This window comes from Monodon monoceros, unplaced genomic scaffold, assembly GCF_005190385.1.
Source record: "Monodon monoceros isolate NGI ecotype Baffin Bay Population unplaced genomic scaffold, NGI_Narwhal_1 Super_Scaffold_22, whole genome shotgun sequence".
NCBI classification, from domain to species: domain Eukaryota; kingdom Metazoa; phylum Chordata; class Mammalia; order Artiodactyla; family Monodontidae; genus Monodon; species Monodon monoceros.
This window is the reverse complement of record NW_021703779.1, coordinates 92,581,785-92,598,564: the sequence shown is the minus strand read 5'-3', so window position 1 is coordinate 92,598,564 and position 16,780 is coordinate 92,581,785. Positions and strand designations below refer to the sequence as shown.

The 16,780-nt window shown below is 41.4% G+C and overlaps 1 protein-coding gene across 10 annotated transcripts in view; it reads right to left on the bottom strand.

Annotated features, from left to right (window-relative positions):
- The window catches only part of TMEM164 (transmembrane protein 164), a 153,546-nt gene that overhangs the window by 47,859 nt on the left and 88,907 nt on the right, over positions 1-16,780 (bottom strand). For all 10 annotated transcript variants that reach the window (XM_029240462.1, XM_029240470.1, XM_029240472.1 and 7 more), the window contains one exon: positions 9,168-9,234. In XM_029240462.1, coding sequence (XP_029096295.1) covers positions 9,168-9,234 — 67 coding nt within the window. The remainder of the gene's footprint in view (positions 1-9,167; positions 9,235-16,780) is intronic.

Sequence of the window (16,780 nt, the reverse complement as noted above, 5' to 3'; positions counted from 1 at the left end):
TCAGCCATAAAAAGGAATGAAGTACTGACACATGCAACAACCTGGATGCACTCGAAAACTTTATGCTAAGTGAAATAAGTCAGTCAGAAAAGGCTACATATTATGTGATTCCATTTACATGAGATGTCCACAACAGGAGATTAGTGGTTGAGAGAGAGAAAGGAGATTAGTGGTTGCCAGGGTCTAGGGAGGGGAGAGCAGAGATGTCACTAATGCTTTTTTGGGGAATGATGAAAATATTCTAAAATTAAATAGTGGTAATGGTTGACAACTCTGTAATACACTAAAATTAAACATTGAATTGTACACTTTAAAAGGATAAATTTGTATTATGTAAACTATATCTCAATTAAACTCCCCTCAAAAAATGATTAAAGGCAGAAAGAAATAGGCAAGGATTCATTTGTGGAGTGCTTTTAAATGTTCAAAGCTCTTTGCTAACTCTTCTTTGTTACCTTTTGTTGTCTGCTATCTTTTCTTCCATAACACATCTGTGAGGTAGATGTCACTAAGCCCATTTGACACGTGGGGAAACTGATGTTCGATGAGATGAAATGAACTTGGTCAGAGTCCCAAATCCCAGTCAGCAGTAGCTGCGCACTGGAATTGCCTGGGGTGCTTTTTGAAAAGCTTTACGTCTTGAAATTGGCTCTGGTCTTGGAATTAGCTCTGGTGATTCTACGGTACAGCCACGGTTGAGAACCACTGGTCCACAGACTGGAGAGAGCGAACTCGCCCACTAGCTAAGGCTTTTACTGCATAAAGAAACACTGCTTGGGGGTGTGGCTCAAGGTTGAGCGAGAAGTGTTGGTTGGACGAGCCAGAGGCTGTGCCTTCTAATCGCTTTTTAGGAATAGAACCAAGGCAAAGAACTATTAAGCTCTGGAGGCAGAGGCTACTGCCTGCCATTCTCATTCACGGCTGCCACCTTCCCTATGGGTTGGGGGGCTTGGGCGTCACTGACAAACCCAAAGGTCTCGATGTTTCATTCAAATGGGAAGAAACACCAGGTGTGGGCCTAATTCACCTGTCATGAGGGAGGAGAGGGAGCTGGCCAGTTCCCTAATCAAACAGGCTGTCTGGGAAACAAATGCAAAAAAAAAAAAAAACACCAAAGGTGCTATTAGTCAATGTGGAAAAGAAATCCTGCCAGGGAATTTTAATCTCACTCGGCAAGGCTAATTCTGAAACAAAGCCCACTTCACTTCACCATCACCCAACCAGGAAGCTGGGGCCAAGGCCCTGAAGGCTAACATCAAATAGCACATGCCAATAGGAACACGCCTCGATTTCTAAGATAATGTTAGGAATAGTAGTAACAACGACAGCATCTGACACTTACTAAACACTTACTATGTGCCAGACACCGGGCTAAGTGCTTACCCCACATATCTCAATTCACCTGAGCACCAATCTACAGATAAGAAAATGATATATATGGAATCTAAGGAAAAAAAATGTCATGAAGAACCTAGGGGTAAGACAGGAATAAAGACACAGACCTACTAGAGAATGGACTTGAGGATATGGGGAGGGGGAAGGGTAAGCTGTGACAGGGCGAGAGAGAGGCATGGACATACATACACTACCAAACGTAAAATAGATAGCTAGTGGGAAGCAGCCGCAAAGCACAGGGAGATCAGCTCGGTGCTTTGTGACCAGCTAGAGGGGTGGGATAGGGAGGGTGGGAAGGAGGGAGGGTGGGAAGGAGGGAGACGCAAGAGGGAAGAGATATGGGGACATATGTGTATGTATAACTGATTCACTTTGTTATAAAGCAGAACCTAACACACCATTGTAAAGCAATTATACTCCAATAAAGATGTTAAAAAAAAAACCAACAACTTAAAAGCTTAAGAAAATGAGGTCACAGAAGTTTGTAACTTATCCAAGGTCACATGAATAAAGGCAGAGGAGCCAGCCACAAAAGCAAGGACAGGCTGGCTCCAGGGCCAGCAACTTGACCACTACATTATGCTAACTCTTAACAACCAGGCAGAGACGAGAAGACCTTGAGAATACGCTGCAAACAATGTGAACAGTTGTTACTGCTCAATGTTTTCTGTTCTATTTTGGTGTTTTCCTGTATTTTCTTTTTTTTCCATTATGAATATATTACTTCTGTAAAGAAAACATTTATACAATTGTAACGGCAGAGGCACAAAAGCCTCATGCTTTGTAGTGTTTTTTTTTTCTTGTTAAAACGTTGAAAAACAACCACTTTTGCATTGGTAGTGATTATTTTTCTATTTCTACTTTTCTGTATTTCACAAATTTTCTTCAGTAAATATGTCTTCAGCTGTAATCAGGAAAACGTCATTATTTTATTAATTTTTTTTAAATATCATTATTTTAAGTGGTTTAAGAAATAATTCACCTGGGAAAAAATATCATCTATCGTCCCTGTGTCTTCATACCTAAGATTTTATCCTGGACGTGTGTATGAAAGATCCCTGGAATTTCTCTGAGCAAGACAGAGGTTCGAGTTGACTGACTAATTCACTTACACTCTCTGTGGATACCTACCATGTGCTGGGTGCCCTGCAGGGGACAGATACCACAAAAGACCCCATCCTTGCCCGAAGACACTAGTTATGATGCAGTGCTGAGAGCCTGGCAACAGGCTGAATATACAGTCCAACCAAACTATGGAATGCTAAGCAGCTATTGGAAAAGAATGAGCTACATCCATACCTGAAGAGATTACGGGTTCTACTGTTAGGTTAAAGGAAAATACTCTGGAGGGATGTTTATAGTGCAATGCCAGTAGCGCAAGAAACCTAGACCCAAACAAACCAACAACCCTAGAAACGTGAACATCTTTATCTGCATTTACGAGCAAAAGAAAAATGTGGCAACATATACAAACCCTTAATACAACTTACCCATGGGGGGACAGGACTGAAAGTTGATGGGGTTAAAAGACTGGCTTTCTCTTTATACTCATCTGTTTAAATGGTTTTTCAAGGAGCGCATATTATTTTTGCAAAAAAAAAATTCTTGAAAGTATAATCAATCCTCCAAATCTCTAATGGATATTGTATAAAATTTCTGCAAAGACTTGACTTGGCTTAATACTTGAAAATCAATCTTATCAATTAGGAAAGAGGAGGAAGGAAGCCCATGAGGTTTGGTATCAGAAAGACAGAAGTTCTCAGGCCAGCTCTGTCAATTCCTGTGTGTCCCTGGGCAAGTTAGTTAAACTTTCTAAGGCTTATCTGTAAAATGGAGACACTAATGAAACCAAGCGCAGTCATCAGCTAGATTCCTTAAACCATAACTTGCTTAATAAATAATATTCTGTAACCTGCCTTCACCGACCAAGCTCGCCTTAACTATTCTTACAAACTGTATACCCTCCAAGCTGCTTAAAGATTATATCACAAGACTCCTTTAACCACCCCCTACAGAGGTGTTAAGTTGTTTTTCAGGAACGTGGAACTAGTCTTGCCCAGTTGAAACTGGTCGAGACCGCCAACCATTCAACTGGGCCTGAGAGTGCCTGATGTATAACCTTTTGATATCAGAGGGCCAAAAACTCCACCCTCAGATCATGCTAAGGTCACCGTTTTTCTGAACATGCAGTCCATGAAGAAGCATGTAACTCAGATACACTTGCACAGAACACAGATTACTTCACCTTCTTGCCACCAATCATTTTACCCCAGGCCTCAGACCACCCTCCTTCCTTGTCCCATAAATATCCCGAGCCCCTCGCCTTGCGGGAGGTGGATTTGAGATTTGCTCTCCTTGCTTGGCTGCCTTGTGAATACATTTTTCTCTGTGGCAAACCTCAGCATCTCAGCATTTGGCTTGCTGCGCGTCAGGCAAATGAACCTGGCTCAGTAACACTAATACCCACCTCGTAGGGTTTCTGTGAAGATCAAAGACTAATAATTAACAACTAATGCTGCTTGAGGGCTTCCTATCCGCCAGGTGCTCTGCTACATGCTTTACACATATTAACTGATTTAATCCTCGGAACAGCTTTAGGAGGGAGGCACTATATGGGGGAGGCACCCCCATATCATAGATGAGAGCACGGAAGCCCATTCAAGTTAAGTAACTTGGCCAAGTTCCCTTCCTCCCTCCCTCTCTCTTACACACACACACACACACACACAGGCGCACACACACACATATGAGTAGCACAGCCAGGGTATGAACCTACAGAATCTGATCCCTGAGCCCATACTCTTAACAACTACACTAGGGTGACATATTTGCATTTGTGAAAGCTTTTGTGGTTGCAAAGTCCCATCTACTTGCAAGGAATTCTTAGTAGCGGTGGAAAAGATAAGAAATACACATAAAATCTAAACACTACAAGGGCTAGAAGATGTGACAGAAGCGGTGTCACAGGATGTCTTCTGGTGATTGGCAAATAAGGGGCAAAGTCTATATATACGAACTGGAGTTCATGACTCTCCATCCTGCTCTTCAGACGCTCAATGAGGAGTTTACTGGTTCCTACCTCCATGCCACTGGCCCCGGCACTCCTTTGGTTGAACTACCTCCTTCCTCTGCAATTTGCATGCACATTCTAATAGCGCTTCAAGGTTTGGTTCAGGCTTTACTTCTCCATGAAGCCTTTCTGGACCACTGCATCCAACGACCTCTCCAGGAGACAATGCATTAGAGTGCAAAGTCCTCGGGTTTAGCTTTAGTACCTACAAACCATGTAACCCTGAGCAAGTCATTTAGCTTCTTTGAACTTCAGTTTCCTCATAGGTAAAATCGGGTTCTTGTGAGAATTAAATAAGAACATCCATAAATCGCCTGGCACATGGTAGGTGCTCAAAAAATGCTGCTAATATTAATCCTTTTCCCATTTTCTTAGAGGTCAGAACAACTGCAATTTAGCGATTGAGCCTGAATTGCCTTGCAATTTTCCTTTTTCACCATTTTGACTCTAACATTGCCATCACCTCTCAGGCACTTATGCCTCATCTTTCTAACTAAACTGCAAGTTCCTTGAAGGCCAGGAATGTATTCTGGTTGCTTTTGCATCTCCTGCAGCATACGGCACAGTACTTAACACAGAAAAGTGCTCAATAAAAATCTGGACTGACTGGTATGGCTGGGCTGTATTCACGGAGGATGTAAGACCCTCAGAGGTTAATCTTGAAGTACAGGCAGCAATTAGACATATTCTAGGGCAGGCCCTAGAATTTGGTGGAAGCCCAGGCCTTCTCACCACCTTCCACATCCCTGCACACTTGGCATTCATCTGATCAGAAACACGCTGGTGTTTGTAGAAGGTTGAGGCGCAACTTTGCCCAAATCAATTCTTCAGAAAGCTAAGGCCTCTTCTGAGAACAAGCTTTTTCTATTTTAAGTACTATTAAGAAAGCAAAGGGAATTATAGTTTTACTTCTTTGAGCTTAAATAAGAAAAAGAAATGAGATAGCTAAAAATTACATTAACTTATCGGTCACATTACTTAAAAAAAACACCTCAAAATTATCCTAAAATGTCTTGTATTTGTAATGTACAATTTTTCTGTTTCAAAAATGCAAAAAAAAAAAAAAAAAAAAAAAGCAAAGGGACGTTCTGTCCGTAGTTCAGGTCCAAAACCCCAAACTATAACTTTTTAAAATAGCTCAATTTCCCACTCACAGAAATAACTTTTCTAGGTCAATTAGCATGTTTCAATATGCCAATCAGCAGAGTGAGAGCCGATGTGCATTGGTGACAGCAAAGTTTTCCCAGAAGCCCACATGGGTACAAGGTGTGCCGGCGGCAGTTACATCCCAAGAACATTGAAATAATGATTGTGGATGGGGAGCAGTCACCCCAGTGATGAAAAAATCATTACTAACCTCTTCCACTCAGTCTGAGAGTTAGGAACATTCAGGAGAACCATCTAACAGAGCAAAAGAACTGGGTAAAAGGGGAGGGGTGGTAAAGGAGGAAAAAAGGAACTAATGTAACAGATCAACATGGATACACAATAATGGGCAATTTTGATAATGAAATAATAATATACTTGAGGCTTTGAGCCTTGAAGAAGAAAGGAGCTCGATGAAAAGAATCATTATTCTTCTTCTCCTTATTATTCTAGTAGAAGACAGATGGCTGCAAACATAAATACTGGCCAGGCCAGAGTCTCTGGTCTGAGAAGGGGGCTGATACAGTGTCTTAAGTTTCTTTTCTGTTTCCAATCTCCCTTGCTCAGAACACATCGCATTTATAAGAAACTGTCATGGGCATTTCAGGGCAAAAGGCACAGGTCTGGGGATGCAGCTTGGGCCCAGTGCCTCATTCTGAGGACCAGACCACCAGCTTTGCAAGGTAAGAGCTATAACTGAAAAGCTAATATGCAGCCAAGTTCCATAGGCACCCTACTTAACCCCCCACCCCAGCCTCTTGGCTTGCACTTTCCAGAAGGTGGTTTAGCCTGGCATGGATGACATTCTTTGCAAAGTCCCAGGCATAGATAAGGAACCCCATCACCATCAGACCAAAAAGCCACTGGCTATAACAAGGAGCTCACAAAATAGGCAGCTCGTCTATTCTCCAAGCCATGGACTACTGACAGCTTGGGCTGGGGGGATCTTAACATGGGATCCATGGATGGGCTTATGGGCAAAAGGGGCAGGAGGTGGCAGTCTGTGTCCCCCCTGAAATTGTATGCAAACCTGTCTCTGCGCATCTGGGAAGAGGCTCTATGGTCCTCATCAACTTATCAAAGAAGCCTATGACCCAACGCTTTTAGATGGAGAGAAGCTAAGCAGCATCTCCAGCATCTTGACTCACTAGTATTCAAACTCACACTGAATTTCAATCAGACAACAGGAAAAGGGCTCTGAAGTCTGAGTCAGGAGACCTGGGTTCGAGGCGCACCCACCTTGGCTTTTTAGGCAAGTCATTTAACCATCTGAGTTCCCCCTCTAGAAGATTAGACCAGACAAGCTTTCAGCTCTCTGCTGATCTAACAATAGTTCCATGATGCATTTCCCCTCCTTCCCTCCAAGAAACAAAAGGGAAATCACCCTTGAGACACTTCATCTGAAGCCAGAAAGAGACCTACTCTGAAATCCTGGAGGCAAAGAGCACTTACTTGTAATATGGGCCATTGGAATACACGTTCCTTCTTCTAAGGTGTCAGCTTCTAAGATGAAGAACCAGGAGGAAGTTGGATCTGGGTATTCTCTAGCTGGTCTGCAAACCCCAGTGCCAATGAGGCATAGGACAGAGTACTACAGCACATGGAAATTCACTGATGACCCAAATCCTTTAGCTGACTGTGGCAACTTCCTCCAACTCCCTCACTCGCTGTCTTTATATATGTGAGTGTATGTATGTCTGTGTTACTGGAATACACACCAATTAGTTCATTCTGCTTTCCTTGTTTCCTCATTATAGCTAATTAGGAAAAAAAGGATTAAAAAGATCAAGGGCCAAGAAGGAAGGAAGGGCAAAAGAGAAGTCAAAAGCTGACTTCCTGCCTAACTGGATCATCAGGCTTAAAGAGTTGCCTACCTTCCTGTGTCTTATTTTAAGTCAAATAAGAGGTCTGAGCTCAAATAAGGGGTTGCAAAGCAAAAAGTCTGGAAAGCCAGGGTAACCCAGGAGTGGTCCCACCCACTTAAAATAACCAGACCAAGACCAAAGCCAATTGTCAAGACATATGCAAATGGAGCCACCATTGTGAGCTTTTATCGGCTTCATTTTAGAAAAAGAGGACCAAGATTATTTACCAGAGTGATTGGAATCGCTAGTTAAGAGAGAGCTCATCAAAGAAATTTCAATGTTAAGGAAAGTTACTTGGACATTCTTGATAAGCTGGCTGGCTATAGCTTGACATTTATTTGGAAAGTATTAGGTGTCATAACAAATATAATAGAAAATCTGCCATTAGAGAGGGGAAGAAGGGCAGAGAGGGAAAGGGAGGGAGGGAAGGAAGGAAGGAAGGAAGGAAGGGAGGGAGGGAGGGAGAGAGGGAGAGAGAGAGTAGGCACCTAGAAAAGTATAACCATCATAAGGGTATACATGAGTATTTGTGGAGAGGGAGTGACTAAATCCTCAGAGAGAGTGAAGTGTAGCTGTGGTTGTAGGATCTGAGGCTTAGTCTGCACTCCCAACTCTGCCACTTAGAATCTGTGTGTCTCCCTGAATGTCAGTTTCTTCTATAACAAGAGGCCATAATACTTGCCCTCACCCAGCTTAATATCTACGTTACACAATTGTTATTGGAAAAGACCTTGTAAACTATGAAATGCTACCCAAAGAGGAAGGGTTATCATTATGAGATTTAAACTATGATCTTAATGCATGAGGCAAATTTAAGTCATGAAAACAGAAAGCAGTAGGAAGGATTTCACAGGTGATTTCTTTCCCTGAGCTTTCTAACCCAGCCTGCTAATCCCTCTGCAGTCCCACATATGGGAGTCTGAGGACAGGGCCCAGCCACTCCTGTAGCTTCTGCTTCCCTCTGCACTGGTTCATCACCCAGCCACCTGCCACAGGGGGATTCTACCTGCTAGCCACTGGGGCAACGTGTGGGCCAGACTGCCCTGTGGGTTTGGAGGAACAGGGAAGAAATCCAGTTCTTGCCCAAAGGGGACTTTGGCAAAGCAGACTGGCTTTGAGGCTCCCCAGCAGATTATTCTGGACCAATGTGGCTGAGTCCACACTAGAGGCCCTTAGAACACCTAGAAGCCTCTGTCGAATGGGTGAGGCCCCCTTTCTCTTCACCAAACCCTTCCAAGAGCCTCTGTAGGCTTTTTTGGTCCGTTTTGGTTCTGGCCTAAACCCTTATTAAAGCCCTAGAGTTCCACACAATACTCTCGGCCCCATCAAGCTCCACTGTATCCAAACAGGGCTGCATCAAACCTCAACATTGAATGTGTAGATATTTAAAAACTTACATGGAGGGGTAAGGGGTAGAAACTACTATGTGTAAAATAAATAAGCTATAAGGATACACTGCACAGCACAGAGAATATAGCCAATATTTCATAATAACCTTAAATGGAGATTAATCTATAAGAATATTGAATCACTATGTTGTACACCTGAAACTGATATAATATCGTAAATCAACTATACTTTAATAAAAAATAATTTAAAAAATGAAAACTCACACGGGCACATGAGCTAAGGACGAGCAAGCAAATACCGTTTTGTATGTTGCTGGTATGTTCCTAGAAGAGGTTACTTACCAGCCGCGTATTTACCACAGGAAAGAGCAGGGCAAGAAGAGCTCCATTCAACATGTGCATCTGTAGCCTGGAGAGGAAAAGAGATAAAGTGCAGGTCACACGCTGACTCTGATGCAGAGGCAGACAAAACTGTGTCAGGTTATGCCATGGCAGATGGGAGAGCGTGTAAACAAGTGGCTCTCTGTGTAAAATGGCACTGGAGTTGGCACACACGCATAAATAAATGAAAAGCAGCATATTTTGCATTGACTGAAATATTCTGAAGAGCACCACCGCCACCTCAAAATCCCCCAACCACTTTGTGAACACGCTTTGGTTACAACACTTCATTGCATAATGAGCTCTGGGCTCCCTAAACATGCGGTCAGTCCCAATCTCAGCTCCAGCTGCTGCGGCTCAGGCAGCATTACAAAGGGGAACTGCGGGAGCCAGGTGTTATTACACTAGTGTGTTACTACAGTAGAGACCTGTTTCTTAGAGCAAGGCTGCTTATTTCCACAGCCATGCCCAAGGCTTCTCCCCAGACAGAGACCTGGGCATAAAAAGGCTAGCTAATACAACCCAGGGAGCCAACTGCAGCGTTTGCAAATGCGCTCTCCCACCTTCTTAGAAACACCTTCAGGGGCTGCTGCGGGAGGTGGGGAGGGCAGAAGTGGCAGCCTTCCAAACTTTCCTTCATCTATTTTACATACTGGGTTCTGTGATTTAAAAGCAAAACACAAAAGAAAAAAGAGACAGAGACAAGAAAACCACGGGTCTCCAGCATCGGGTAGGGATACCGTTTCCCAAGTCCAGACTTGTTAAAACCCACACTAGGAACCCTTTGTAAGGGGGTTCCTGATTGGCTCAAGAACAAGCAAGTCAGGAACAAATTCTGCTTGTGTGAGCTGTGGGGATGGATTTAAGCAGCTTCCTTCATCCAGGCAAGTGGTCCTTTACTACTGAGGGAGAAGCAAAGAATGACAGTCTGTTCCTCCTGGAGAAAAGCTAATTTGACGGGTCACGTACAACCATCGCTGAGTCAACGTGGCTTCTGGACCTCAAGCTCACTCTCGCGCTCTCTCACACCCACACTCACAGCAGCCTCGTGATACCAGGATCTCTGTTATGCCCTGACTGGGACCTAGAAGAACTTAAGCTCTTCTCTTGGCGCTCACAGACGTGTGCCTAAGACTAACAGAAATGTTATAAGGAGCCCCAAGGGAACAGCACACAAGCCCCAAGGCTGCTGTTTGTTTCTTTCTGCTGCTTGTTGTTACCAATGCTGCGATGATGGTGATGACGTGCACTTAACATATTCCAGGCAAGTATCAAATTAACTGCTTTAAGTAAATTCTCTCGCCGAATTTTTACAGCAATCTTACGAGATGGGTACAATTAGTGTTTGCATTTTGTGGATGAGGAAACCAGGCTCAGAAAAGTGAAGTGACTTTGTCAGTGTCACACAGAGGACAGTAGAGCCACAATGCAAACCCAGGTTTATCTGACTCCAGACCCCTCTCACTGTCTTGTATCAGAGCCTGACTCCCTTCCTCCATTGCAAATACGACCTCAGGTAGAGAGTCACAGATGCTCCATTTTCTTTCCTTTTGGTTACAGGGGTCTCTCTTACCACCTCCTTGGAGGCACACCAATGCAATGTCCCTCCCTGGGTTGGCCAGACTACCATGCTTTTACAACAGCATCCTTCTAGGGGGCACCCCATGCTCTCAGAAACTGACTGTTAAAAACTCTGGCTCGAGCCTCAATGCCTGGAGCAGGGCTCATTAACAGCCGTTCCAGGGCTGGGGTGAAGTAACATTTGGCCTAACTCTGCCCCCTGGACCCTCCTAAGTGACAGCCACAGCAGAAACACTCGCCCTGGGAGAGGAAACATCTCACTGATAGTCGAGGTAAAGCTGAACTCTAGTGCCAGGCTTTGCCACTGACCTTAAAAGAATGCTGGCATTTACACAAGGCCGAGTAGATATCTGGGCAACAAAAGTTAAATCTTGAGGATAATGGAACTGATCCCAAAGGCCCATGGAAGGCCAGAGATAAAGAAGATAAAAGCCAACATCAAGATTCAAAATAACCAATAAATTCCTAGATAAAGATAAGCCTTGTTCTGGGTCCTCAAAATTCAGTTCCACAAGCTACATACAGGCCAAAGGGTGAATTATACTTAATATATAAAAGGGTCTTGCATATCACTAATTATAAAACATATCTAACATATATTGAGCACTTTCATGTGCCAATCACTGGATTAAGTATTCGAATGCATCATCTCATTTAATCCCCACAGCTTTTATGATAATCAGCGTCATTTTCAATTTCACAGCTAAGAAAACCAAAGCACTAAGTGATTAAGTGACTTGCCCAAGATCAAACAGATAATAAATAAGTGGCAGAGGGAGAAGTCACACTCACCAAGTTTCAAGACCGTGTTTTTGCTGCTGTACCCTGCACTTCAAATCCATGATATGAACATTACACATGTTGCGTGCGTGCGTGCGTGCGTGCGTGCGTGCGTGTGTCAGACAACAGACCAGGTAGGAAAAAAGGTTCTGGGATGCCCATGGGACAGGGAAGGTCATGCCTAAGAGCGACGGAACCCCTAGTGTGTTCCGTTGCAAAACTGTCCCAATTACACAGCTTCACTGGCCTCTACAGACCCAGGGCACGGCCCAACAGGTAAATGACTGACCACATCAGAGGCAAAGGCTTTTGCTTTTGCTTTATACCACCTCCAGCCTGCCACTCAGATTTCTATTGGGTATTGGAAATAGAAAATGAACCACTAGAAAATCCAGTGAGAGTTCCTTCATCTGTACAATGGGAATAATAGCAGTACCAACTCACAGAATTATTATAAGGAGTTGATATGTATAAAGTGCTTAAAAAAGTACATGGCATACAGTGAGACTCAGATACATGTTTCTTAAATAAATGGTGAAGAGCTCACCTAAAAGCCTCATATTAAAAGGCGAGAGGGATCATGAACCATGGAGGAAGGTCGAACTGTTTTAAAAATTCGAAGTGTGAGAAGGAGATCGAGAGAGAGCAAAAGGACAGACTGAAGGCCAGAACCGAAGAGTAGAGCTTGGAGATGGACTCCAGGTCAGTTCGTCACACTTATAAATCTTCTTCTTGCTGGCTAGAACACCTGGCCATTGCCACTGTCACAGATATTCTGTCAGCTTTTTTTGTTTCTGTGTAGGATACTGTACTAAGTTACCTTAGCTGGTGACAACCTGGGGCAATATGGCAAGTGTTATGGGTTTGATTCTCTTTCAGGTCAGTTAATTTCATTAAATTTAGTCCACACACATTAGTCCCTTAGTGTGTGTCTAATATCGCTCCTGGTGCTATAGAGAAAAGGAGATCAATATAATTAAGACCTAGTAGTTGCCTTCAAGAAGCTGACAATCGTATTGAGAAGCCAAGAAATAAAATAACTAGAGGAAATGTATTATAATGGTTAAGAACTTGGTTTGGAATCAAACCTCCATTCAAATCCCAGCTCTACCATTTACTGGCTGAGTTGACTCTGGACAAATGACTTAAAATATGTGATTCAGAAACTTCCCTGGTGGTCCAGTGGTTAAGACTCTGCGCTTCCACTGCAGGGGGCATGGGTTTGATCCCTGGTCAGGGAACTAAGATCCTGCATGCCCCACGGCATGGCCAAATAAATAATAAAATTTTCAAAAATAAAGAAAAAAATATGTGATTCTGTCTCCTCAGTAATAAAATGGGGCTAATAACAGTATCAACTAAAAGAGTTGTTGAGAGAATTTAATGAGCTAAGACCATGTAAAGTGATCAACATAGTGCCTAGGACATAGTAAGCACTCAATACATGATCACTATTATAATCCTTAATAAAGCAAGGTAAATGAATATCACATTATTATTCACAATGATAAATGAAGTTATTAAAAAACCCTCATCAAATGACATATTTGAATTTAGCACTTGATTATAACCAAGAATCAAAAGACATGGAACAGATAAAGTTCTCTGAGTGCCTGGAAAGGAAAATTCATAGAACGAAATTCTCAAAGGAAATTATAAAATATTTTGAACTGGACAAAAATTAAAATACGATATGCCCAAATGGGTGAGATGCTTATAACATGAAATTCTTATATTAGGAAAAAAGTATGGCCTCAAAGCAGTAACCCAAGATTCCACCTTAAGAATCCAAAAACAAGAAGAGCAAAATAAACCCAAAGCAAGCAGAAAGAATGAAATAATAAAGAGCAGAAATCAATGAAAGTAAAAACAAAAACAATAGAGAAAAATCAATGAAACCAAAAGCTTGCCTTTGAAAAAGGCAATATAATTGAGAAACCACTAGGCAGAATGACATGGATAAAAAGAGAGAATGCAAAAGTTATCAATATCAGGAAGGAAAGAAGGGATATCACTACAGTCCCTCAGGAATTAAAAGGATAATAAGGATATACTATGAATATTTCTATGCACATAATTCAAGAACTTAGAACAAAATGGAGAATTTCCTCTAAAACCGCAAACCACTAAAACTCACCAAAGATGAAATAGATAACCTGCACAGTCCAAACCTTGCCATTTGTGACAACATGGATGGACCTTGAGGGGATCATGCTGAGTGAGGTAAGTCAGAAAGAGATAGACAAATTACTGCATGATCTCAATTATATGTAGAATCTAAAACAAACAAATAAACAAAATAACAAACTCATAGATTCGAAGAATAGACTGGTGGTTGCCAGAGGGCAGGGGGTTGGGGGTGGGTGAAATGGGTGAAGGTGGTCAAAAGGTACAAACTTCCAGTTATAAAAGAAATAAGTCATGGGGATGTAATGTACAGCGTGGTGATGATAGGTATTGTACTGTATTATTTGAAAGTTGCTAAGAGGGCATATCTTAAAAATTATCATCGTAAGGAAAAAATATGCAACTATCTGTGGTGATGGATATTAACCAGACTTATTGTGGTGATCATTTCACAATATATACAAATATCAAATCATTATGTTATATACCTGAAAGTAATATAATGTTATATGTCAAGTATATCTCAAGAAAAAAGAGTCTGTAGTCAAAAATCTTCTGAATAAGACTCAGATGGCTTCAGTGATCAATTCTACCAAGTATTTATACAACCCGGTCCAGAAAATACAACAGAAGCAAGCATTTCTCAACTCATTTTATGAGGCTATTATTACCCAGATACAAAACCTGGGGGGCAGGGGGAGGGGAGGTGGGAGGAGGAGGAAGAAGAGGAGGAGGTGGAAAACTAAAACTAAACTAATATCCCTCATGAACACAGACCCTCAATAATGTTAGCAAATTAGTGGGGTTTGTCCCGGTAATGAAAGGTTGACTCAGTATCTGAAATTCAATTAATGAATTCTACCAAATTAACTGTGTAAAGAATAAAAAAGTATATGATCACATCAACTGATACAGAAAAGGCATTTGTCAAAATTCAACATCTATTTAGGATAACAAAAATACCAACAAACTAGCAATAGGAGGGAACTTCCTCAACCTGATAAAGGACATCTAAAAATTACTTTGCCCAAAATCATACTTAATGATACCGAATGCTCTCCCCATTAACATCAGGATCAAGATGAGATCCTGATCCTCAGCACTCCAATTCAACACCATGCCAGTAGTCTTAGCCAGTGAAATAAGGTAACAAAAATAATAGAGATTGGAAAGGAAGAAATAATACTATCTCTGTTTGCAAAGAATTATTATATTTGTAGAAAATCCCAAGGAATCAACAGGAAAGTTCCTAAAACTAATATATGATTTTAGCAAGGCTGCAGGATTGCAAGGTCAACACACAAACATCAATAACATTTCTACACAACAGTGGTATAAAACTGGAAACCAAATTTTTTAAAATATATACTATTTACATTATCTTCCCCAAAACTGTAATACTTAGGTATAAATCTAACAATATATGTACAGAATCTGTACACTGAGAACTGCAAAAGGCTGATTAAAGAAATCAGAGATCTAACAAATAAAAAGACATACCATGTTCAAGGATTAAAGGGCCCATCATAAGAAAGATGTCAATTCTCGCCAAAATTATCTATAGATTCAATGCAATTCTGATCAAAATCTCAGCAGGATATTTTGTAGATACAGGCAAACTGACTCTACAATGTATATGAAAGGGCAAAGAAAGAATAGCTAAAATAATTTTGAAAACGTAGAAGGTAGATGAAAGAATCACACTACCTGACTGTAAGCCTTATTATATAAAATTATAGCAATCAAAACAATGCAATCTGGCCAAGAAAAGACACATCAAACGACAAAGCAGAATAGCCCAGAAATAGACCCACACTGATAGATTTTGATTTGGTTTGATTTTTCATCAGATTTGATTTTTCATCAGATTTGGAGGCCAGAAGGCAGTGGGGCAACGGGCAGATATATATTCAAAGTGCTAAACAGGGGCTTCCCTGGTGGCGCAGTGGTTGGGAGTCCGCCTGCCGATGCAGGGGACACGGGTTCGTGCCCCGGTCTGGGAAGATCCCACATGCCGCAGAGCCATGGCCGCTGAGCCTGCGCGTCTGGAGCCTGTGCTCCGCAGCGGGAGAGGCCACAACAGTGAGGCCCACGTACCGAAAAAACAAACAAACAAACAAAGTGCTAAACAGGTGTGTGTTGGAGGGGGGTGCCTGTCAACCAAGAATCCTATATCCAACAAAGCTATCCTTCAAAATTGAGAGAGAAATTAAGACATTTCCAGAAAAGCAAAAACTGTTATGACTTGACCTGCCCTGCAAGAAATGCTAAAGGAAGTCCTGCAGGTTGAAATGAAAGAACACCAGACAGTAACCCAAAGCTGTATGAAGAAATAAAGATCTCAGTAAATCTTTGGCATGGGCAATTATAAAAGCTAGTACTAGTGTAACAGCAGTTTGTAACTCTAATTTTGTCTACATGATTTAAGAGATTAATACATTTTTAAAAACAATTATTAGTCTAAAAGTTAGTGTTACTGTAACTTTGGTTTGTAATTCCACATTTTGTTTTCTACATAATTTAAGAGACTAATGCATTTAAATAGATTAAGTTTGGAGGCATACATGTATAAAGATATAATTTTGTGACATCGCTAACTGAAAGGGGTAGGGATGAAACCGTAAAGGAGCAGAGTTTTTGTATATTATTGAAATTAAGCTAATAAATTCAATATAAAATGTTATAACTTTAGGATGCTAAATGTAATCCCCATGATAACCACCAAGAAAATTGTTGGAGAATACATGCGAAAAGAAATGATTAGAGTATTAAATTGTTACACTACCAAAAAAAATCAGCTAAACACAAAAGAGGACAGTAATGCAGGGAATGAGTGACAGAAAGTTATAAAGCATATAGAAAACAAATAGCAAAATGACAGAAGCCCCTGCTTATTAGTACTAACTTTAAATGTAAATGGATTAAACTCTCCAATCAAAAGACAGAGATTGGCAGAAAGGATTAAAAAGAAAATATGATCCAACTGTATGCTGTCTACAGGAGACGCACTTTAGATCCAAAGACAGAAGTAGGTTGAAAAGTGAAAGGATAGAAAAAGATATTCCATGCAAATGGTAACCAAGAGA